The sequence below is a fragment of the Bos grunniens genome, chromosome 1 (genome assembly GCF_055505025.1).
Source record: "Bos grunniens cultivar Pamir isolate PY7600 chromosome 1, Bosgru_T2T1.0, whole genome shotgun sequence".
Taxonomy (NCBI): domain Eukaryota; kingdom Metazoa; phylum Chordata; class Mammalia; order Artiodactyla; family Bovidae; genus Bos; species Bos grunniens.
The window spans coordinates 63,863,641-63,888,349 of NC_141165.1; the positions used below are offsets into that span (position 1 = coordinate 63,863,641).

Below are 24,709 nucleotides of genomic sequence, written 5' to 3' on the forward strand. Positions count from 1 at the left end.
TGACATTTTATATTTGTTTAAAAAAAAACACACCTAATAACGTGAAGGACAAGCTAAAAGCTGATATAAAGTGTTTCTTGAGCAATATAATTTAGGTTAAAAAAATACTGTTTTGTGTTTATGTGCTTAAATATTACATCAATAATAAAATGATATGGATGTAAAAGGCATACACCTATTTAGATAATTGTAGTAAACCTTACTTAACCACTTAAGAACTCTGAGAAGATTAAATGAATATCTTTTAATATCAAAGGCACATAATTTGAAGATGGGCAAGTAAAATATTCTGAATTTCAGATTATTGCTAACTATAAGTAATAATGTCTTCATACTATACTAATATCAAAATTATTTTCTCTTTCCAATTTTCTTATGACTTACAATTCTGATATACTCTGTACATGTAAGTACTCACTAGATTGATTTGAGATCTCTCATTCCATTATGTACCTTTACCTGGTATTAAATGGAGTGTCTAGAGAGGCCCATTGAGTCTTTCAGTTCATTTGCCTCCAATTAGTTTTTTTATTTTAATGCCACCCTAGTTATGATTTTGCCTCCAATTAATTTTTTTAATGCCACCCTAGTTATGATTCTTATAGAAATGACTAATATAATCCTAGGTTTAAAAATAATTCCCAGAACCTTGGAAATTAAATCTCATGAAAACAATAATGTGGTAAGAAAGATTTTCCAAAACAAGATAATCCACACACAGGCCAGCAGAAGTGCTAGTTCCATAAGGAACAACTATGAATGTGTTCTTACTAAACAATTGAGATTTTTTCATTAAGATATATACATTTAATAAACTACTTCAGAATAGAAAATTATAGAAACAAATTATTAAATGTTTAAAAAATTTATTAGATGTTAATATTTTTATAAAATTTAAGAATTATTTTGATTAAATGAAATTTATGACATTTGATTAAATATTCATTTGCCATGAATACTACCAGTGGGTTAAATGTTAAATACAACACAGTCATTATACTTGAAATAAGTCTTTATAGCTGCCCAAGATTGTCATTTTTAATGCTAAATAGCTAAAAATAAATTTATAATATCAAAATACAAATTGTGATTTTTTTAAACCCTGTTGGAAATCTGAAGAATTAAAACATCAAAGATATTTATTCACCTTGAGGACGTGGGTTGTTGTTCCTAGTGCTCTATGAAAACAGCTTACACTTGGGGACCTTGATGTAACTTTGTAATTCCAAATTTTCCCAGAATACTCACAATGTTTGTTTATATCATATCCCATTTAAAAAAATATTTTGATGGCTGATTTTATGTGCTACTTTTGTTTTGCTTTTGGTAAAACAGCATCAAGTAAGATATTTACATGTTTACAAGTGATACCTCTGAACAACCACAGTGAACTAAGCCCTGTAAATGTAAGTATATCTCATAGACATAATTTGAAGCATACTTAACATTTTCAAATAGGCATTAAAAATATCCTAAACCCCAACTTAAATTGGCAGGTAGTATTTAGGTTGAGTATTAAGCCAGTTATCCTAAGAGTTACCAAATCAGTAAATATTTTTAAAGACTCATAAGTGTAGAGTCCAAGAAATCAATCCAAGTTCTTATTCCTCTGTGTTGTTTGGGTAATTGTTTAGCAGATAAGGATAAATTCAAATACCCTCCAGGATAAAAACCTTTGAATAATAATTGAGGTTCATCAAATGAGTAGAGGGCAAAAAATTTCTTGAAATGTCTTTAAATGTATCAGGGAAAGATTTGATTCAGGCAATACCCCCAATGTTAAATTCGTTCAGTTTAGTCTCTCAGTCGTGTCAGACTCTTTGCGTTAGATGCCCCCAAATTCTAAATGATGGGCAATTAAAAACTTCATGAATCCTTTAAGAAAAAAGAAACCAGTAAACATGTTCAAGTACTTATGTGACTAATAATTATTCACCAGGACTGTTAAAGGAAATTATGACTTCAAATATTGGTTGTCAGGCAAGAATAAATCCCAATTGACTGCTCTAGAGCTATTGGCACTTGCTACATTGGCTTAAATTTTTGATTTATCAGAAAGATAAAATAGTTACTAAAATTTAAAATCAAGATACCTACTCAGTTTCCAGTTTATTCTTTTATAACTTGAAAAAAATTTTTTTACTGTAAAAATTTTAGAATAAAAATAATCAGTAGTGTATAGTATTTCTTCTCCCTTAGTTCAAAGACCTAGATGCTTAGCAAAACTTTAAGACATTGTAAATAACAGAAAATATAAGCATACTTTAGGAATATTTGTAGTTTTACTAAACCTGACCTAGTGTTTTAGTCTCTGAGAGTATTCTTTTGATTTTAGTGAGGTCAGTAGCAGCTGTTCAGGCAAAGTCAGATATCTTAGGTGAAATGCATTTAATTTCTAAGGGAACGTATGAGACAAAGTAGAGGGACAATATGGCTCTAAGAAATTCATTATTAATTATTACACCTGATATATTTGCACTCAAGACCACGTGGCTATTCCAAATTTTATTATTAAAATGATGGCATTAGTTGATAGTATTCAATAGTAGGTTATCTGGTATATCAATTTCATTTATAGAGTCTAGTTCTTTATAAAATCAAAATTTATATTTATATTAAACTGTCTACCTTTATTGTTATGTTGTTATTTTTATTATAGTTGAACAATTTACTATTTATATTTACATCAGAAAAGACCTGTAGACTATGAAGAAAAGTAAAATCTAAGATGGACCCTATGATAAAATGCTATCAAAAGTAAAGTTTTTAATGAGCCACTAAAGGTGAGCCACTCTGATAAAGCACTATCAAAAGTTAGCAATTGTTCTGTAGTATGGGAATGTAATATGGCATTTCCCAAACTTATTATTAGCAGTATTGAGTTTTTATGTACAAGAGTGTTGCCTATGTTGGTGATTAATATACTACCTAGCATTAACTTCAGGGTTACTTCAAACAAAAATAAATATTGTTTAGAACACAGCATTAGAATTTTATAGAACTTTCTGGAAAAGAGCTGCTGGACACATTCAAGTACTTAAGCAAAGTTGAAATCATTGAGAAGTTTGGAAAGACAAATTGGAAATTAAAATCAGCCCAATCAATCAGTAATCCTTTCAAGTCTAATTTTCAAAGAAAACTAGAGAGATGCCACTTAGAATCCCTCCTAGAATCTATTGTCATATTTTCAGTGTATTCTGGCACTGTCTACTCCATTCTGCTATATTAGGTGTATAAGATGTGGCAGGTCTTCTCAATGTGTGCCTATATTGTTTTCCAGGTGAACAGAATGGTTCTACCAAGATTTCATTACTGTTCACAGTTGGTGCTTTGTAATTCTATGTAATTTTAATTAAAGAAGAATTCTGAAACAGCCTCCCTCTGTGCTACCTCCAAGCATACAATTAGCAAAGTACAGTGTCTGCTGTGAATAGTCAGTTAATGATTTTGATTTAATAATTTATTATTGCTTCTTCGGTGCCAGACATACTAGAAAAATAAGCTAAAACTGTGTGCAGTGAACAGGCATTTAAGGAGGAGAGTTTGACAATTTCAGAATTGTTTCTTTCTATAAGCCTAACATCTCTATGAGCCCCCCAAGTCTTACAAATGAGTGAATATGATTTCCCTCTCGTGGATTTAAGGAGAAAATACATTTAGGTTTTTTCACTAAATGTAGGGTGTGTCTAGTAGATGGTTTTTATGTCAGAGTATCCTCCTCTCACCACTTAAAGACACTTCTCAAGTACACATTTGTGGGGAGGAGAGAGTATGGTAAACTCACACTGATACTAGATATTAAGTCAAATTTAAACTAGACATTTAAAAATGTCTCTAAATTCTGCAATTAGCTATTTCTCCAACTTGAAAATCTGGACTAAGAAGTTGAGCTACAATTCCTGATTTTACAATGATTTTCATTGAAAAAAATGATTATTATAGTAGAAAAATTGACACATTTCTGCTTGTCACCTTATTTTTTTAAAAACAACAATGTAAAGCAGCCTCTAAATTATCACTAGTTTTTTCAATGAGTTTGTATCATATTAGTCTATTCTGAAAGCTGAAACCTCAATTGTTATGATGTAGGGGATTTGTTTGATAAAATATGTCAAAAGCAAAGAAACAAAGCCATATTAAATGATACTTTATTACTATTAACATTAAAAAAGAAAGATTACACACTTGGTATAATTTGGTTTCAATTGTGGGTAGAAGAGATCATGGGCTATTATATAATAGTGTTTCAAGTATGTACATATTCATAATCATACAGATATATGTACACATATAATATTTCAATTTATATAACAGTTAAAACCTTGTTAACCAGTATGCAGTCCCTGGTTGATCAGATGGTAAAGAGTCTGCCTACAATGCAGGAGACCCAAGTTTGATCCCTGGGTCAAGAAGATCCCCTGGAGAAGAAAATGGCAACCCACTCCAGTATTCTTGCCTGAAAAATCACATGGACGAAGGAGCTTGGTGGGCTACAGTCCATTGATCAGACACGGTTGAGTGACTTCACTTCCAATGTTAACCAATATACAGTTTAGCATTTTTTGTCTCTAGAAATTAGTACATTTTTTACCATTTAAAATTATCCAGTGTTTCCCTTATATATTATTTCTAGACCCTGTTGAAAGCTACATAATCATGGTAAAGTATCTTAGAAAAGCAAATATATTTGATTAAAATTTAGAACTGTATAAATCACTTCAACATCACTCTAAACTTTAGAATTGTTCACTTGAACTTAGCTCTATTTTCTCTAATGTCTACATGACAAAATCATAGAGTCAAAGTGTCAGTCAGTTTTCTTCTTTCAAAGGATAAGGGTAATTTGAATGAACAGATGACTTGAATGGAACTGAAAAATATCATTTGAATGAAAGTCCCCTAAATGCAACAAAGATAAAAATATAGATTTTTGCACTCTATTGCCTGCAATTCATCTGATAGTACTTGAATAGTTAAATGATACTTCTTTCAAATTCTGTAAAATATAATGTTATAATTATGTTCTCAAATTGGAGCATAAGTTATTCAGTGTAATTATGATGCATTCAATATGAATCTTTACATTAATTAAGATGGGGAAAAGAGTGTTTTATTCATAATAGCAGTGATAGCATTGTCCTTAGTTTTTAGCTCATAAATTCCAAAGGCGGTCTAAACAATTGTTAAAAGAAGTTTTAAGAATCATTATCATTCTATTATTTCAATACTAGTCACATCAGAAATCAATTAAAAATAGCACTGAAATTCACACCTACTTGCAATTATCCCAAATTTTGTAATTCAGTTTTATAATATTTAACAAAATTTTAGAAAGAAAACAACAAATATTCATTGCTTTTTTCAGCAATAGATCTTAATACAAGTTGCTTAAGAAACACTTTAACGAAGACAACAATTTAAAGAATTATTTTAACATCATGCCCTCTTGTTTCTAAATTGGAAAATATATTCTCTGCTTCATTATGCATGTAGAGGATAAGAACAGTTGCCAATCATTTGTTTTTCAGATATTCGGGACAGTGGGGGTCCCAAACCAGTGATGGTATACATCCATGGTGGCTCATATATGGAAGGGACTGGAAATTTATATGATGGGAGTGTCTTGGCAAGTTATGGCAATGTGATCGTCATCACAGTCAACTATCGACTTGGGGTACTCGGTAAGAAGTTTCTGTTTTTTTTTCAGCATCATTCCATGAAGATATGATAATTTTGTTTTGATTTGTTTTTTTTTGCTTTGCTTCCTTTCACTCATTGTTCTATGTTTGCTGATTTTGAAGCAAAATTTTTTATATTTTCAATTAATTCTATAAATATTCATAAATTACTTGACAAAAGACAGCTAGGGTTAGTTTTGATATTTAATGATAAAAGGTAATGACATTATTCACATTGTTGAAGAATGCTCTTCTTAGCTTGGCTGTATAGAAATGTGAAAAGCAGCAATGGCAGGGCCTTTCTTAAGAAGAATTAGTTTCTGGACAGATTTTTCTCTCTTCTGCATTTCTTTTTTACAATGCTATAAAATTGGCTGAGGTTTGCCAGGAACGTAGAAACTAGTTTATATTCTCTTCAAGAATATGTGTATGGACTAGCTTTGGGAAATGATTGCCTTTGCTGTGTTGGTTTGTTTTTAGCTTATCACATGTAATTAGAAATATTTTGTTTAGATGTCATTTGTTGAATTATTTGATTTGCAAAACATACATTGATTTCACAAAGTGTCAGTGTGTTCAATAATGTATATGCATGTGAAACAAAATCAAACTCTAGATCTTTTGTTTTTTGAAGAAAAGTATAGAGCAGTGTTATTATTTAAAAAAAATTATCAAGTACTCTGAAATAGGTATAAACTTGCTATTCTACTTGTATAAGTTTGTTTTTTTACAGTATTATCACAATTTAAGGAGTAAAAAAATCTGTATCATTTAATAAAACTCCTCTATCTGTGGTGTTTTAAAAATACTTGCTAAGAGTACAATTATTACAAGAAGTTGTTTTTTAAATCTTAATTGATCAAAGTCCTATCTCTTACTATGCACTTAGAAGTTATAATTTATGTTACTTGGGCACAAAGAGATACTACACTCATTCTTTACTCTGAAACATTTTGAAAAACAAGTTTGAATTATATTCTCCTTCACAATAATTGTTCATATCATTTATTTTAGCCACATTGAGAATCAGTTTATTTTTCTCATCAGTGTTAGTTATTATTATTCTAATCCCTTCTATGTAATCCTAGTTCTGTGTTTATGCCAATCTTAAAATATAAAAAGGAATAATTTTGTCAATCAAGGTTGTGTGTTTTGGGGAAGGGGATGTGTTAGCAAAGCAAAGTGAGACTTGATCTTTTTCTAGTGTGCAATTTTGAATTTGGAATATGGTGGATAATATAATAGGTACACTCTAGCAATGTAGGTGTAAAATATTTCTGTAGCATTGTTCAAATACACATCAGTTCAAGTACCCATCATGTGTAATCATGCATTGGTTCAGATGTTCTTATAATTTCACTACATAGGGGTGAATGACCTCACGCCAATGAAAACTCTCCATGTTAGAAGATATATAAAGAGATGTTAATAATAATCTTCTCAAATTAATCTTAAATATCCTAGTGTTGTCATTGGTTTGTTAGACAAGATTTGAATGTGAGAATCTTCACTATCTTTAATGCATGTAACTTTAATTATGGCACTGTTTATAGCTAAATTGTTTTTAATGTTTATTATTCTCATATTTTTCTAAATTTATTAAATTGAAAATCTTGATGCAGTGACTAGTTTTCCAATTGAAAATTCAAAATTAGATGCCAAATTATGGTAATAGTGTTTTCAAGGATTGAAGATCTGCATAGTTATATTCAGTGATTTTATTTTAAAAAGTCTTTTGGCCATACATCATGTTGCCTATGATTGGTTATACTCACATAAGATCTCATAGAGTAACTTGTGCTGTTATGCTAGTACAAGTTTCGCCCATTTTTAAAAATTTATTTGGAACTGATAAAGACGTGACTTTGGTCTTTGTATCCTCTTTAAATGTGTATTCTAAATGATTGGATTTCAGGCCAAAAGATTCACCAGTTAAAAAATGAAGAACTTCATCTGTATAATGGCAGGCAGTGTTGGGGTTGATAATGGATAATTTTTCCAGTGTTAAATATTTGCTCTGGCTCTGCTGCATTTAGGATTTAAACTTTAGTGGGCTCCTTTGTTCCTCTAAGAGACATCATACCCTAATGTTTATCTGCCCTTACACCATAAAGTACTAAACTTTGTTAGTGAAACATTTTTAGGGGTGTTTTGGAACCTTACCTCTAGAGCCGATATTTTCTGGTGACTTCCTAAAATATGTGTTGGGCCTTAGAAAAAGTATTTAAGTGAATTAATTCATGAAGAATAAATTATCAAAATATTTGTTTCAGCACACTTTGCGTGTGTTATACCACAACTAGAACAACAGCCGATGTACCAGGGGGACTGCAAGAGTAAAGACTGTAGGGTTTTAGTTGTAGTTAATACTTTGTCTAACAGTAACAAGGTAAGCCAAGTTTTCTTGGGTGTGGTATCCAAAAGTATTGCTATTTAGTTGGCTCTTGGGAGAATTTTGGACTTTAAGTAGAAAATAAGATTTGATCACATGTCAGAGTATATCCTGAGCTGTGTTTTGATTTGAATGTTTTGGTGTTATGGAAATGAATTTTGGGGTCCAATGTATAAATTGGTTAATTATGAGACTTGATCTCAGGTGATTGACAAAACATATCAAGTTGACTGAAACAGGTAATGTAATTAGTTTTGCTTTGAATTTGCCATCCCAGAGGAAAACTATTACAAGTTTGTTTTAGCAATAAGTAAAATGTGATAATGTTTCAGTCAAAAATTTCATACAGATATCTAGCAGCCAAGTTCACAGTTTAAAGTATTTTATATGAAAAATATATATATATTTTGTTTGTTGCAAAGTAGAATTAGCATAAAAGGAAAAAAAATACCTCCAGTGATAACATTGTTTCCCAACCAAGACCCTGTCTTGGTTTCCTTCAAAATGGTAACGCAGACTATCTCTATCATTGCATTGGAAATGCTATATTGGTGGTGATAAAAAAAACTGTAATAAGGTTGATGAAAAAAAAATGGCTAGAGTATAGAGGATTCTGCCTGCTAACCTACTTCCTCAGGTTCTCTTAAAGTTCTCCACAACTATATGTTATTCACTGTCACATTCTTTTAGTAAAAATTTAGACTTTAGTTGTATATGTTCTTTGTCCTTATTTTAACTCTTTGTCCTCTGTTATCTAATACATATTATATAAATTACTCTTTAAAATGTTTTTTTTTAAATAATTATTAATAGTTATTTTTAGTGTTCTATCAATAGTATATGGTTAAAAAATCAGAATAAAAATTATAATGTTGGAAACAGTGAGAAATGCTTTGGTTAAGTGGTCTTAAGAGAGGAAAGTAGTATTAAATAATTTTTTATTTTACATAGGATAAGTATATGTACTTATGGACAAGCATTGAAAGGGAATATGAAATAAATTCTTCTGTATTAAGAGGAGATATGCAATAAACATTTTTGAAAATAGAAACCATCCAAATATATTTTCAGATCTTAAAAATGGAAGCATACATTCACTAATTTAGTGTTAAAAATGTGTTTCAACCCCCTCTCTAAATTTAGAATAAATTTATTGTTTTTTAGAGAAAAAAAGTTTAAAAATTATCTCTATGGAGATCTTAGATAAACATAAAATTTTTATTTGATGGAAATATAATAAGATAGTTTTATTTTGATATGGATATTTTAGAGGCAATTATGCATTCATAATTCAAACACATGTGATTTATTTTAGAAAAAAATTCTCTTAAATATTTCAGAGCTACTGATAATTCTGGACATTTGGCAACTTCTTAGTAAAGGGTCTAATTAAATATTTTGCTTAGTAATCTAATGTCTCTACTACCCATCTATGGAAAAAATAATTAAGTGCTAGTTCATTTACCAGTTATGTTTGAAGAATTATATTTAGCTAACTATATAATGTCATGTGGAGAAGGCAATGGCACCCCACTCCAGTACTCTTGCCTGGAAAATCCCATGAATGGAGAAGTCAGGTGGGCTGCAGTCCATGTGGTCGCTAAGAGTCGGATATGACTGAGCGACTTCCCTTTCACATTTCACTTTCAAGCATTGGAGAAGGAAATGGCAACCCACTCCAGTGTTCTTGCCTGGAGAATCCCGGGGACAGGGGACCTGGTTGGCTGCCGTCTCTGGGGTGGCACAGAGTCGGACACGACTGAAGCGACTTAGCAGCAGCAACAGCATAAAAGCCATCTAAAACAAACTTTTATTAACATTACTGAATATAAATTTTAATGAACACCTAAATTGATATTTATTCTATTGTTGTGAGACCTGTTAATTCTTATAAGTATGATGTCTATGCAATAATAATGCTTCAAATATTATGAGACAAATGAAAGAAATAAATTTAAATTTGGAGTTGTCGGTCATCAAATATATAACACTTGTTTCTAATACTGTATATCTTCTAAGACGTATAAATATAAGAATAGTACAATCCTTATCTTTAAAGAGTTTTCAGTCTAATCGAGGGAGGAAATAGGCAATCAATAAAGAATATTGATATTCTACTTCATATTTTATAATAATATGTATTTATTAATTGATTTGTATGTACATGGTCACTTGATATATAAAAAATCAGAACAACAGAGAAAGAAAACATAGAATATCAGATGGATCAACATGATACAGTGATGAGATTCTTATTTGAATCAGAGAAGTTTATCAGATTTGCTAAAGTTTAGGTAATGATCATGATTTAAAAAGAAAAATATATTCATTTAAGTGACTCAATGTTTTGTCATTATTTTTTGCATTTTTCAAATTTCTTTGGCTCTGAAGCCTGAAAGAAACAAACTCTAAATATGACCTTATATTTGAGAGAGATATATATATATAATATAATCAAATATTATATATTATGATACTAATATCACCCTGTCATCCAAATGTGTTATTAGTAGGTGGAAGAGGGAATCAATCTGTCCTTGAAGAGTCAGAGATGTTTTCATGGACTTGGTAGTATTTGAGCAAAACCGTGAAGGATGGGATTAAATGAAGAGAGAAAGACATTCTTTTTATTTGTATTTGTTTATACTCTTTCTGCTTCAAAAAATTGGAAGTGACTTGTGACACACACATGTACATAGGTTGATAAAACCATATGGAATATGAATGCATAGATTATAGAGAAAGATTCAGAAATTTAGGCTTTGAAAATATACTGGAATTGAACATAAATATGTATCCCAATTTCTTAGAGGCAAAGTAAAAAGGATAATGGATTGAATCTCATAATTGTTATTATGAGATAAAGGAAACGTGTATATCAGAAAAATACACAGACGTTTTTTTCACAGTATACTACAGAGAAATTTATCATGAGTTGTATGTATTTGGAATACTAAAAATAAAAAAATAGAAATCATGTGATAGTCTTTATGCCATTAGAAGATATAGAAATATTCTCAGCACATGTTTATATACTAACCCTCTGTAAAAGCCAAAGACACATTGATGAATGTCTACAACATTTATAGTGTCATTTTAGCAAAGAACTAACCAAATGCAGTTCAAGTAAGACATTTGGTGGTTTCACATTTAATAGACTAGAACTAAAAACCAATATAAAGCAATGATAGTTAACCTGGTCCATAGATTTCTTCTCTCAAATACCAGTTGTGTTAACTGAGGTTTAATAGGGGCTGGATGGTAATCAATTTTAGTTTGAGTGCTTAAATGATCTCCTGGAATAGAGATATTGTTTGTCTTTTGGAAAAAAAGAAACTGTAGATAGATAGGAGCTTTTCAGATTGTCAATTCCATTGGTCACTTCTCTGTTCTTACCTTATCTCATCTCTCCATAGCACAGGACACAGTTACTAGTCCCTTGCGTGTATGCTTGTTTGTTTGCTGATGCCAGGATTTCCTCCTGCCTAACTATCTGCTCCTTCTCAGCTCCTTTTGTTCTTTCTTACCCTGATACCTAAATATCGAAGTGCCGCTACGCAGATGTGTTGGCTCCCTTCCTTACCATGTATCCATAGGAGAATTTATTTATGGTTCTCAGTTCAGTTCAGTTCAGTTGCTCAGAGGTGTCCGACTCTTTGTGACCCCATGAATCGCAGCACACCAGGCCTCCCTGTCCATCACCAACTCCCTGAGGCCTCCTCAGACAGCCGTTTTGCTTTTTTGCATTTATCTTTCTTGGGGGTGATCTTGATTCCTGTCTCCTGTACAGTGTCACGAACCTCCATCCATACTTCATCAGGCACTCTATCAGATCTAGTCCCTTAAATCTATTTCTCCCTTCCACTGTATAGTCATAAGGGATTTGATTTAGGTCATACCTGAATGGTCTAGTGGTTTTCTCCACTTTCTTCAATTTAAGTCTGAATTTGGCAATAAGGTGTTCATGATTTGAGCCACAGTCAGCTCCTGGTCTTGTTTTTGCTGACTGTATATAGCTTCTCCATCTTTGGCTGCAAAGAAATTAATCAGTCTGATTTCAATGTTGACCATCTGGTGATGTCCATGTGTAGAGTCTTCTCTTGTGTTGTTGGAAGAGGGTATTTGCTATGACCAGTGCGTTCTCTTGGCAAAATTCTATTAGCTTTTGCCCTGCTTCATTCCATACTCCAAGGCCAAATTTTCCTGTTACTCCAGGTGTTTCTTAGGGTTCTAAATACCACCTATAAATAGTGACTTCCAAACTGCATCTTTAGGACTGACTGTTCCTCAAAGCATCAGATTTATGTACTTCCACCTACTGACATCTCTAATGATTAATGAAAATCTCCAACTTAATAGCTGAAATATGTTGATTTTCTCAGGTCTGCATATTTGTCTTCTGCATCTAGATTATAGTAATTATTGCAGCAACAGTAATAACAATCACAGTCACATTCATTGAGAAATTCCAAAAGCTATTTTGGGCAGTTTGCATAGATCACTTTTTTTTTTTTTTTTTTTTTGGGCTCCCCATTGGAGAATCCAAGGATTGGATTATTAAATTCCCATAATAACCTTATGAGGTAGGATTGTTATTTTCCTGATTTTATAAATGAAGAAAAAAATGAGTAGAGAGCTTAAGTAACTAGTTCATACTCATGCAGATCAAAGAGTGTTAAGTGGTAGAACCAGGATTCTAGCCCAGATGGTCTTCTCTTGAGCACAACCCCCACTGATGGCATTGGTAATGCCATCCATCTGGACAAGCAAAGAAAACTTCTGCAGACTTTTTCCAATTTGTCTTTTCTTTAGGCTGAACCTCCAATTCATCAGCTTCTCTCAGTGACTTGTTCCAACATATATCCTGGATCTGTCTCCTTTCCATTTCTCCCTTTGCCAAACTAAGCCAGTTCTCCTTGAGACTCTTATATTATTTATCTCTTTCACTTTTGCTCCCTACCTATAATCCATTCTCCACACAGCAAAATTATATTATCTTTTTAAGCCATAAATTATACCAGCTCACTTTTCTGCTTAATACCCTCCACTAGCTTCCCCACTGTTCACTGAGAATAGAATCCAAACTCTGTCTCTGCTCTGTTTCACAGAACCCTGTGTGAAGAAGGACTTGTATCACTTAGTATCTGTACTTCTTGTACATGTATCCCTTAATTTGTCTCAAAATGCTCTTCCTCTCTATGCCAGCCACATTTTGTTCTTCCTACACACCAAACTCATTCCCATTTTAGGGATATTATACTTGCTGTTCCCCCTGCATCAGATCTTTATGGGGCCAGTTACTTATTCTTCTGATTTGGTTTAAAATGTCTTCTTCTTGGAGAGACTGTCCACATTTATCCAGTCTACAAAGAGTCACCAAGTTACAAGTCACGTACTTTTGAAAATTCTCTCTATTGCATTGATCAGTCATACCCAACTGAGTGAATGAATGAAACAGTCACTAAGTCATGTCTGACTCTTGTGACCACATGGGCTGTAGCCCACCAGGCTCCTCTGTCCGTGGGATTTTCCAGTCAAGAATACTAAAGTGGGTAGCCTTTTCCCTCCCCAGGGGATCTTCCTGACCCAGGGGTCGAATCTGGGTCTACTGCACTGCAGACAGATTCTTTACTGACTGAGCTAATAGGGAAGCCCATACCCAATTACTTCCTATTTATATTTGAATTTTAAAATTTTATTACTCTCTGGCACTCTGAAATCTCTTTAGGCTACTTTTAGTCCCCATGTGCTGTGTACTCAGTTGTTTCAGTCATGTCCAACCCTTTGCTCCTCTGTCCTTGGGACTTTCCAGGCAAGAATACTGGAGTGGACTGCCATGACCTCCTTCAGGGGATCTTCCTGATCCATAGATCGAACCTACGTCTCCTGTGTCTCCTGCGTTGCAGGTGGATTTTTTACCCAGTGAGCCACCTGGGGATCCCGTTTTAATCTCTGACACATGGTATTTTCTCAGAAAATATTTATTAAACAAATTTAAAGTGTATCTGAAGAGTCAATAAGTGCTCATCTGATGTGGTCATGGAGTGGAGGAGGCCAAGTTTGAGGCCGAGAGAGAAGTCTGAGTGAAAGCCAGAGGAAGAGAGAGGCTTGGCATATTAAAAGATATGAGCAAGGCTAGCAGGAATGCTTTGAGTAAGGGGTGAGCAGTGTCAAAAAAAGGCTAAAAACAGGCAGCAGGTCACACGACATCTCATTGAAGATTTAGGACTTCCAATAACAATGAGAAACAATGATAGGGCTTTGAGCAGATGAGTGACTTGATTAGATTTGCATTTAAAAAAATGTGTTGAGTAGGCCTAGACCCTGATCAAAGTTGACATTCTGTTATGGATACCAAAACAAAACAAAACAAAACAAAACAAAAAATGGCTTGTGCTTCATTAAAGAGACATGCTTGGTAAATTCTGTGAATGAGACAGATATTTTGCTCATAAAGGATTGAAGCACAAACTGAGTGTTGCCTGACTCAGGTGAGCATGGGAATCTGTCTTTTATACGAAGAGCATCACAGGGGTTTTGCTGCTTTTGCCTCTGTTTTTTGATAATGGAAAAAATCAAACCATCATTATGGAGAACTCTATTGAATTCCTGCTTAGAGGAATATGAATTAATATGATCAATATTATTCCAGAGACTGGCCTGTACAAGAAACTGCAATAAATTATTGGGTTGGCCAAAATGTTTGTTCAGATTTTTCCTTAAGATGTTTATGGAAAAACCTGAAGGAATTTTTTTCCCAAGCCAATATTGTACTATGATGTCTTATTTAAGTTTCTGTGTTGTTAATATGACCACATTGAATCTCTGGGTTGTCCTAAAAAAGAGATTAAAAAAAAAAATTCTGTGACAGGGTTGGAAGTATGTGGTTTATGATTTCATTAAGACCAGTGGTTTGGAATAAGACCTCAGAACAGAAGAAACATTTCCTTCATTTCTAGTTACAGTGATCTGTGACTAGAATTGGACTACTATTTTCAGGCACTCAAAAGGATTGCAACTCACTAGTCCATAAACAAAAAGATATTGAGTTTCCTTTTCAGAGCAGAGACCATCATCTTAACTCAGTCATTGACTTATTCCATGAACATTATTCCATGAACTTATTCCATGAACATAAGTTACGGGCCCACTATCAGTTCCTGGTAGTTGGGGGTCTGTGTCACATTGTTGGAAAAAGTCAGACCGAAACCTTCCTTTCTGAACCTCACAGTGAGTAAAAAGAATGCCATTAAACAAATAAACGGAGAAGGCAATGGCACCCCACTCCAGTACTCTTGCCTGGAAAATCCCATGGACGGAGGAGCCTGGTGGGCTGCAGTCCATGAGGTCGCTAAGAGTCGGACATGACTGAACGACTTCACTTTCACTTTTCACTTTCATGCATTGGAGAAGGAAATGGCAACCCACTCCAGTGTTCTTGCCTGGAGAATCCCAGGGACAGAGGAGAGTGGTAGGAGGCTGTCTATGGGATCGCCCAGAGTCGGACACGACTGAAGTGACTTAGCAGCAAACAAATAAAACTATTAGCACAAATTTTGTTAAGTTGTATTTCCAAAAAGAATAGACTGTTAAAAAAAAAAAAAAAAAGAATGTTTGTGGTAAAATGTAGACTGAAGGATTCTGGAAAGGCCTCTATGCTAGTACAGTTGTAGCTTTGGTTTGTGTTTTTCTCCATGTATTTACAAAGTTAAATATTGGAAGATAGATAAATATTTTGAAGTAATTTTAAAAGATGTAAGATAATTAGAAGCAAAATAAGTCCTTTGAACAAGCAGCTAGGTTAAAAATACAAAAATCCAAACAAACAAACAGACCACCCACAATTAACCAGGCAAAGTTCTCTATCAGAATTGAATGAGCAAAATTGGTTTGTGAAATGCAAATATACCAGGAAAGAATCCCACTGGAGGGACTAGCCCTTAGCTACTGAATCCTTAGAGAGCAGGACACCGTTCTTTTCAGAGACAATTCAAGTGTCCTCCGTCATCAGCCTTATATCCCTGAGATAGTCTATGCAAAGTAGTAAGGCAGTTCCATTGTTGTTTATTATTATTATGATTAAATGGAATATGGTCTCTTTTTCATCCAGTATCAGTTGTTTTTTTTTTTTTCTCTTTGTTCCAAACAAATAATTTGGGCTAGGATTTTGCTTTGGGGTTTAGTTTGCTAAGGGATCAAAAATGATCCTTTCCTTGCTCTGATGAGTCCTCAATATGAGACCAAGTCAGGACTCCCTCACCTTCCCATGACCTAGTGCCAGGGTCCTCGAAATCCCATTCACTTGCACTACTTTGCCTTCAACACATACTGCAACTTCCTCTGCCAGAGCATCTCATGAGGTCTTCCTCCTTTTCTTTCTTTTTTCTTTCTAAAGTCTTTTCTTGAACTACTTCATAAACATTCGAATTTTGCTCCTTTTCCTTTGTCTTCCTATTTTTAATTGGTACAATTTAATTTTTCTTTTAAATTCCTTACATTTGTTTCCTTCTTTCTATTTCTATTGCTACTGACTGTTCACCTTGGGTCCCAGGTCTTCCAGCTGACCTTCTAGCCTCTAGATTCAAATTTATATGTAATTTCATTCCACACCACAGGCAGGCAAAATAGCTTATAAAAATAAGTATTATTTTTTGCTTTTTTTTTCAGTTTTAATTTCTGTTTTTTAGTTTTCCTCTGATCATCATCTCCAAATGGTTCTCATTAACTCTAGGATCCATTGTAGATATTTCCTGCCATTCAGGTCTGCTAAGGTCTGCTGTTGCTCTTCTCTTCAGCAAACTGTATCTTTTATTCATTTCTGGAAAGTCCTGTCCACACAATCCAGGCTAACTTCTTGACAGCCTACCAGGATCAGTTCCAATATCTTACTTGCCACATTTTTCCCAATCTCCCAGACTCAACTATCACCGTACCTTCTGCAGAGCTAACCCAGGCCAGATCTGTCTCTTCTTTGTGCTCCCATAGCTTTCACTTGGGCATGCAGAAAGCCAATCCTACTTTTTACTGTTGCATGTAATAACTGTTTAATATAGTAGCTGCCTTGCAACCCAAACTAGAAATACTTTGTGTTATTTGGTTTTCCAATATGCTTCAGACTAGTAAGTACTCAGTATATATAATTCAAAACTCACTAATAAACATGCAAATGAATTCACTGTCTCCTCTTCTTGGGATATACATGTCTTAGGATACAGACGAGGTGGAAAGGATGGCTGATGCTGGATGTGGGTAGTGAAGAGTACTACTATGTGCATGCATGAGCCTTGTGTCTAGTCCCATATAAATGAGGTTAGATCTTGTTAATGGTAGCAAAATGGTATTTTTCCCCCAGGCGAAGTGGTGAGAAAAGTATCCTCTGGAGAAGCACACTGTGTACTGGTACTGTAATACATGAAAGCTGTAATTTATTGTAAACTGATAAATGATTTCTGCCTTTGGTGGTTGTGGTTTAGTCACTAAGGCATGTCTGACTCTTGTGAACCTATTGACTATACTTGCCAGGCTTCTCTGCCCATGGGATTTCCCAAGCAAGAAAATTGGAGTGGGTTGCCATTTCCTTCTCCAGGGGATCTTACTGACCCAGGGATTGAACCTGTGTGGTATTACAGGCAGATTCTTTACTGGTGAGCCATGGTGGATTCTCAATTTCTGCATTTACCCTGCATTTAATACTTGCTTTATTCTCTTTCCTGCTTAGCTTGGGATAAGTAAAAAGATTGGTGCTCCTGGGCATTAAACATAAAAAACAGTATTAAACACCAGTGTTTGAATTAAAATATATAAAAATGGCAGAAAGGGTAACTATGGATTCTATGTGTGTAATGGGCTATGCAATCTATATAAATTTTTTGAACTCAGATTTGAGTTGCTCTTTTGTAAATGCAAGAGGAAACAAAAGGAAAATATTTTTGTAATGTTTTTTAGACTTTGCCTTTTGATACTTTACCTATCTTGAATTGATTTACAGGTGCTCAACTATTGCCATGAGCAGACAGTGGTGGCTTGAGAGATCATAAACTATTGATTAACCTCATCCTGATCCATTTTTTTCTAAAAGTGCAATTAGGACCATAGATTTAGATATTATTCTTAGAAAAAATCTGCATATATGAGGCAAGTTATATTTCTCAACTGATAATAATATCCATTTAGAAACTCTTTCTAAAGAGCTGAGGCATACCCTGAGATAAGACAGATCCAAGAGAAATATTAATTTCTATACTGGTATGTGCTAGCTTCTTGTACTTGAACTTTGAAAAACATCATCTTTTCCAGAAAAGTTAGTTCTCGTAGAGAATATACAACACACTCAAACAAAAAGAAGTTTTGAAAAGGATTTTTGTGTTAATATCATCATAATTAGGAATAGTTTTTCTGATAGAAAATATGTAACTATTCTTAAGTTATTTAATTGTGCTGGAATTAAGTTTTTTTTTTTCATTTCATATTATAAGCTTTAAGAAATATTTATTATTCCTTTTAAACATAAATAAAAACATTGCTTCATTACATAATGTTTTCCCTTGAAACATGCCATAATTTAAACATGTTTAAAGTCATAAGAAACTTGTTTTTCAGAGTGTATGTTCAACTCTTCTGTTTTAGGGTCAATATATAATATTTATCAAAGCAGATGTATAGTCTACAGTTTATATTTGGATTAATTTTCTAGAAAAACTTCTTTAGAGGGACCATCAGATCAGATCAGATCAGTCACTCAGTCGTGTCCGACTCTTTGCGACCCCATGAATCACAGCACGCCAGGCCTCCCTGTCCATCACAAACTCCTGGAGTTCACTCAGACTCACGTCCTTCGAATCAGTGATGCCATCCAGCCACCTCATCCTCTGTCGTCCCCTTCTCCTCCTGCCCCCAATCCCTCCCAGCATCAGAGTCTTTTCCAATAAGTCAACTCTTCGCATGAGGTGGCCAAAGTACTGGAGTTTCAGCTTTAACATCATTCCTTCCAAAGAAAACCCAGGGCTGATCTCCTTCAGAATGGACTGGTTGGATCTCCTTGCAGTCCAAGGGACTCTCAAGAGTCTTCTCCAACACCACAGTTCAAAAGCATCAATTCTTTGGCGCTCAGCTTTCTTCACAGTCCAACTCTCACATCCATACATGACCACAGGAAAAACCATAGCCTTGACTAGACGGACCTTTGTTGGCAAAGTAATGTCTCTGCTTTTCAATATGCTATCTAGGTTGGTCATAACTTTCTTTCCAAGGAGTAAGCATCTTTTAATTTCATGGCTGCAATCACCATCTGCAGTGATTTGGAGCCCCCCAAAATAAAGTCTGACACTGTTTCCACTGTTTCCCCATCTATCTGCCATGAAGTGATGGGACCAGATGCCATGATCTTCATTTTCTGAATGTTGAGCTTTCAGCCAACTTTTTCACTCTCCTCTTTCACTTTCATCCAGAGGCTTTTGAGTTCCTCTTCACTTTCTGCCATAAGGGTGGTGTCATCTGCATATCTGAGGTTATTGATATTTCTCCCAGCAATCTTGATTCCAGCTTGTGTTTCTTCCAGCCCAGTATGTCTCATGATGTACTCTGCATATAAGTTAAATAAACAGGGTGACAATATACAGCCTTGAGGTATTTCTTTTCCTATTTGGAACCAGTCTGTTGTTCCATGTCCAGTTCTAACTGTTGCTTCCTGACCTGCATACAGATTTCTCAAGAGGCAGATCAGGTGGTCTGGTATTCCCATCTCTTTCAGAATTTTCCACAGTTTATTGTGATCCACACAGTCAAAGGCTTTGGCATAGTCAATAAAGCAGAAATAGATGTTTTTCTGGAACTCTCTTGCTTTTTCCATGATCCAGCAGATGTTGGCAGTTTGATCTCTGGTTCCTCTGCCTTTTCTAAAACCAGCTTGAACATCAGGAAGTTCACGGTTCACGTATTGTTGAAGCCTGGCTTGGAGAATTTTAAGCATTACTTTACTAGCGTGTGAGATGAGTGCAATTGTGTGGTAGTTTGAGCATTCTTTGGCATTGCCTTTCTTTGGGATTGGAATGAAAACTGACCTTTTCCAGTCCTGTGGCCACTGCTGAGTTTTCCAAGTTTGCTGGCATATTGAGTGCAGCACTTTCACAGCATCATCTTTCAGGATTTGGAATAGCTCAACTGGAATTCCATCACCTCCACTAGCTTTGTTCGTAGTGATGCTTTCTAAGGCCCACTTGACTTCACATTCCCGGGTGTCTGGCTCTAGGTCAGTGATCACACCATCGTGATTATCTGGGTCGTGAAGATCTTTTTTGTACAGTTCTTCTGTGTATTCTTGCCATCTCTTCTTAATATCTTCTGCTTCTGTTAGGTCCATACCATTTGTGTCCTTTATTGAGCCCATCTTTGCATGAAATGTTCCTTTGGTATCTCTGATTTTCTTGAAGAGATCCCTAGTCTTTCCCATTCTGTTGTTTTCCTCTATTTCTTTGCATTGATCACTGAACAAGGCTTTCTTATCTCTTCTTGCTATTCTTTGGAACTCTGCATTCAGATGTTTATATCTTTCCTTTTCTCCTTTGCTTTTCACTTCTCTTCTTTTCACAGCTATTTGTAAGGCCTCCCCAGACAGCCATTTTGCTTTTTTGCATTTCTTTTCCATGGGGATGGTCTTGATCCCTGTCTCCTGTACAGTGTCACGAACCTCATTCCATACTTCATCAGGGACTCTATCTATCAGATCTAGGCCCTTAAATCTATTTCTCACTTCCATTGTATAATCATAAGGGATTTGATTTAGGTCAGCAAATCTATACAACAGTTCCCTAATTCCAGGCTACTCCACATTGAAATGAATAGTAAATGCATACTTCCATAGTAATATTTTACCATGACTTACATAATCTTGATATTTACAAAGTTAATTAACTACATATTAAATAAACACCTATTTTTACCCTTCCATTTTCTAGAAAGTATTTGTGACAGCTTATCAGAGCATATACAATAAAATATGCTTACATATAAATAATGAATTGAGTTTATAAAAAATAGAAGGCATGGAAAAGGGGAAAAGACATAGTCTCAAAACATTTTCAGAGTTGATAATTTGGGCTCTGAGCTGGGACTCTACCAAGTTTTCTTTATTTCTTAATAACAGAAGAGTGGTGAAACATGACTATTCAGAGAAACCAAAGACATTCTAGGCATTAAGTTTTTCAAAAAAACCTTTTCATGTGTTGCTTCATTTTCAGAGGACAGTTATATAAATAGAATTCTATTGTAAAAAAACATAAAAATAAACAGGCCAAACCCTGTAGTTTAGGCTTAATCGTGTGGCTTGTTTTCGTGTGCTCTACTAACCTACAGTTATCTGCCCCATGGGTTACTTACCCTCTACCTGTTGCTAGAGCCAGCAAAAAAAGAACTTCCAAACACAGAACAGGTGAGGACAAGGGATGTTGAAAACAAAGCATATAAAGAGATGGGTTTTTAAGGTATGTAGACATTATGTAGGTAAATTTTCTAATGGATATTTGTTTTGTATGAGAAAATGACTATTTTCATTATAATATAATCAATATATTTAATTTTAAGTTTTATAGTGGCCACATTAAACTACAGAGAAACAGATAAAATTCATTTAATTTTTTTCATTCAACTTATTATTTTATTCTATCAAAATGCTATGATATCTAGGTGGAATAAACAAAATCTTAATGGACATTATGTATTTTTTCTGTTTTGCAATAAAGTGTATATTTTACACTTACAGAACATCTCAATTCATATGCTTATTTCTAACACATAAAGTAAAATGTATTCCAACCAGTTGACACTGATTTGTTTTTAAAACTAAATAAAATTGTAAAATGTAGTTCTGTGACACAAACCACATTTTAAGTGCTCATTGGTTACATGTGGTTAGTGGCTACCACATTAGGTACTATTACTCTAGACTGTTTTTTCTTTATGTTTTGAGTATACTCTCTGTTAGGATAAATTTTTGAAGCAAGAATCCTCAGCTCATGGTTATATTTGTAATCTATATGCATATACTATGGTCCTAATATATTACCTATATCATAAAAATACATAAAACTTTAAAACTTTTAAAGTTTTAAAGATGAAATGGCATTTTAAAATAATGGTTATGTTACTCATTTTTAGACACATTTTAAAAGCCATGTGCCTAAAAATCATTGTGTTGTTTAAGATACTAGTTTCATACTTTTGTCATACAGATATTTGGAAGACTGCAGGATTAGGCTAATGTTTAGTTTTAATGGCTGTTAGGGCTGAAAAATATGATTCACAAAGACACCAAAGTATTTTAAGTAGCAGTTCATTACTAATCATAGTATATTTAAATCCATATAATAGTCTTGATAATTGTAAAGATTGAATTCTAGTTAATTAGCTTTAAACGGTCATGGTTTCTGCCCTGGAATGTACTTGGCTACAGGCTCTCACTTAACAGAAAAAAAAGTGCCATTTTGTCACTTTTGTGGCTTATTTGTACTTGTAACACCTTAAGTCTGTGGATATTTATTGTAGGAACCCTTTGAAGCCACCTGCCCCCTGTGAGTGCTAGATTTGTTACAATTAGATAATGTAAACAATAAATCCATCGAACTGAGCTGATGTAATGTGCAGTATGCCCTAGAACAACAAAATTAAAAAGGGCATAATAGACTGGTAAGCAGTATCCTTCTTGCCCTCAGGAATCCTCATGCACTGTATAGACAGGTGTACGTGACATGTGCACTTACCTGGTGTGTTTCATCTACAGACCCAGGCAGAAGGCTTCAGTGTCATTCTGTATATCAGAAAAGTTAGATTTCTTTTCCTTTATGAAAGATAAACATAAACATATGTTTTGTTGTTTTCTTCCTCCAATCCTTTGGATTACGCTGTGACTCCCTTAGGCAAGCACTTCCCATTATAAAGACTACTGATAGAAGTTTAAATGTTCCTTATCATAAGGAGTATACTTTAGTGACATTATGTACTGATATTACAGTTTGAGTGTTTTTCTTTTATTGAGCATTTTTAGTAGTTTCAATATATCTAATATAAGTAACTAGAAATATCTTTCATTGTCTAACAGTGAGCACCATGGTATTCTTAAAGCACACTAGAAACTTTATATGGATTCTTTCAGTTTTGTGAGTATATAAAAACTCCATCCAGCAATCTTGCAGCCTTAAAGTGGACCCAAGTAGCCACTTAAACCTCCTCAAACTGTGCCCAAGAGAAGAGCACAGAAAACTGTGCCAGCCAAAGAACGAATGCAAGAGTGGTGGAATTAGGATCTCTGTTTTAAAAATATTCCTTGTTTCACTCACTTTATAAAAATTCAAATTAGGCTTTATTGCACTTCAGATTTTGATACTCTGCTGAAACGGATTGAGAAAGCTTTTTAGTCAAAAAAGAAAAAAAACTTTTTAAGTGATGTTTCAAAATGTTGGAAGTTTGAGTTTCATTTATTTTTAAAAATAAAGTCTACTTCTTTGCAAAAGTCATTATGATAATGAACATTTAAAAAGATCTTTTTTTCATATTTCATGGTGGGAAAAACATAATCATATGACATTTTTAAAAAATTTCAGCTTGATTGTGTTTTTTATATCCTTTGCTTGGCCATGTCATATTTATAGTGGCTAATATCAGTAAAATGTATTCTGTTATTTAATATTTTTCTTTTTATTTTATTTCCTCCTCAATGTAAGGCCTTTTATCAGTCAAAAATAATTGGTGTTTACACCCTTCTCTCCAAATCTCAGGAACTTTGCAGCCACATTTATCTCAGATGCTCATCTCCATTTAGCATGATCTTTTTTTTATATGGTTTTTGATATGTTCTTTTCCACTAATGGGAAATAGATCTATGAAGATTAGATCAAAGAAATGATAAAATTGAAATCACCATTTGCTTCCTTTTGATTATTGAAATTATCAAATTATTTCATTGATCCTGTTATTTCAAGCTTCTAAAATACTTGAAGTTTCCCAGGTGAAAGGTTACTAACCTCCCACTCTAAGATAATTTCTCTGTAGATAACTAAGGGAGAGCCTAATGCTAAACTGTGGTTTTCCTTCATTACACAGGTCATGTTGTTGAGCAAAATACAATGCTTTCTGAGTCAAGGCTCTGATGGAAGTAGGCAAAGTTAAGCCATCTCACTGAAAATGTACACTCATCTCCTAAATTTATTATATAATTGCACCCATGAGACATATTAATTCAAAAAGTTGACAAAGTCATGTGATTTAATTCCAGAGTATTTTATTATTACAAAAAGTACATTGACTATTGACTATGTGTGTGTCTAAACAGAAGAGTGTTTCTCTATTCCTCCAAATAGGCCAAGTTTTGCTCCAGGAATTAAAACAAAGTATCACTTAATATGACATAATATTTTTTTTTTCCTGTTCACTCAAATTCTTCTTGAGATACAGGCAGCTCTCTTGATCATCTATCCTCCGTGTGACATTTTTATAACTCAGATTATCTCAATTTCGATCTGTGTCTCTGCCATCGCAATACATGGCCTTCTTTTATTCCGAGGCCAGAAAAAGATCATAGAATTGCATGCAGCCTTTTCATTGCCTCAGGTCAAAGTAACTGATGGTGTTAGCCACAACAAGTGCTGTG

At 33.9% G+C, this 24,709-nt stretch overlaps 1 protein-coding gene across 4 annotated transcripts in view; it reads left to right on the forward strand.

Annotated features, from left to right (window-relative positions):
• Positions 1–24,709, forward strand: part of NLGN1 (neuroligin 1) — a 969,997-nt gene that overhangs the window by 436,257 nt on the left and 509,031 nt on the right. For all 4 annotated transcript variants that reach the window (XM_086394734.1, XM_086394727.1, XM_086394719.1 and 1 more), the window contains one exon: positions 5,529–5,681. In XM_086394734.1, the coding sequence (XP_086250860.1) occupies positions 5,529–5,681 (153 nt within the window). The remainder of the gene's footprint in view (positions 1–5,528; positions 5,682–24,709) is intronic.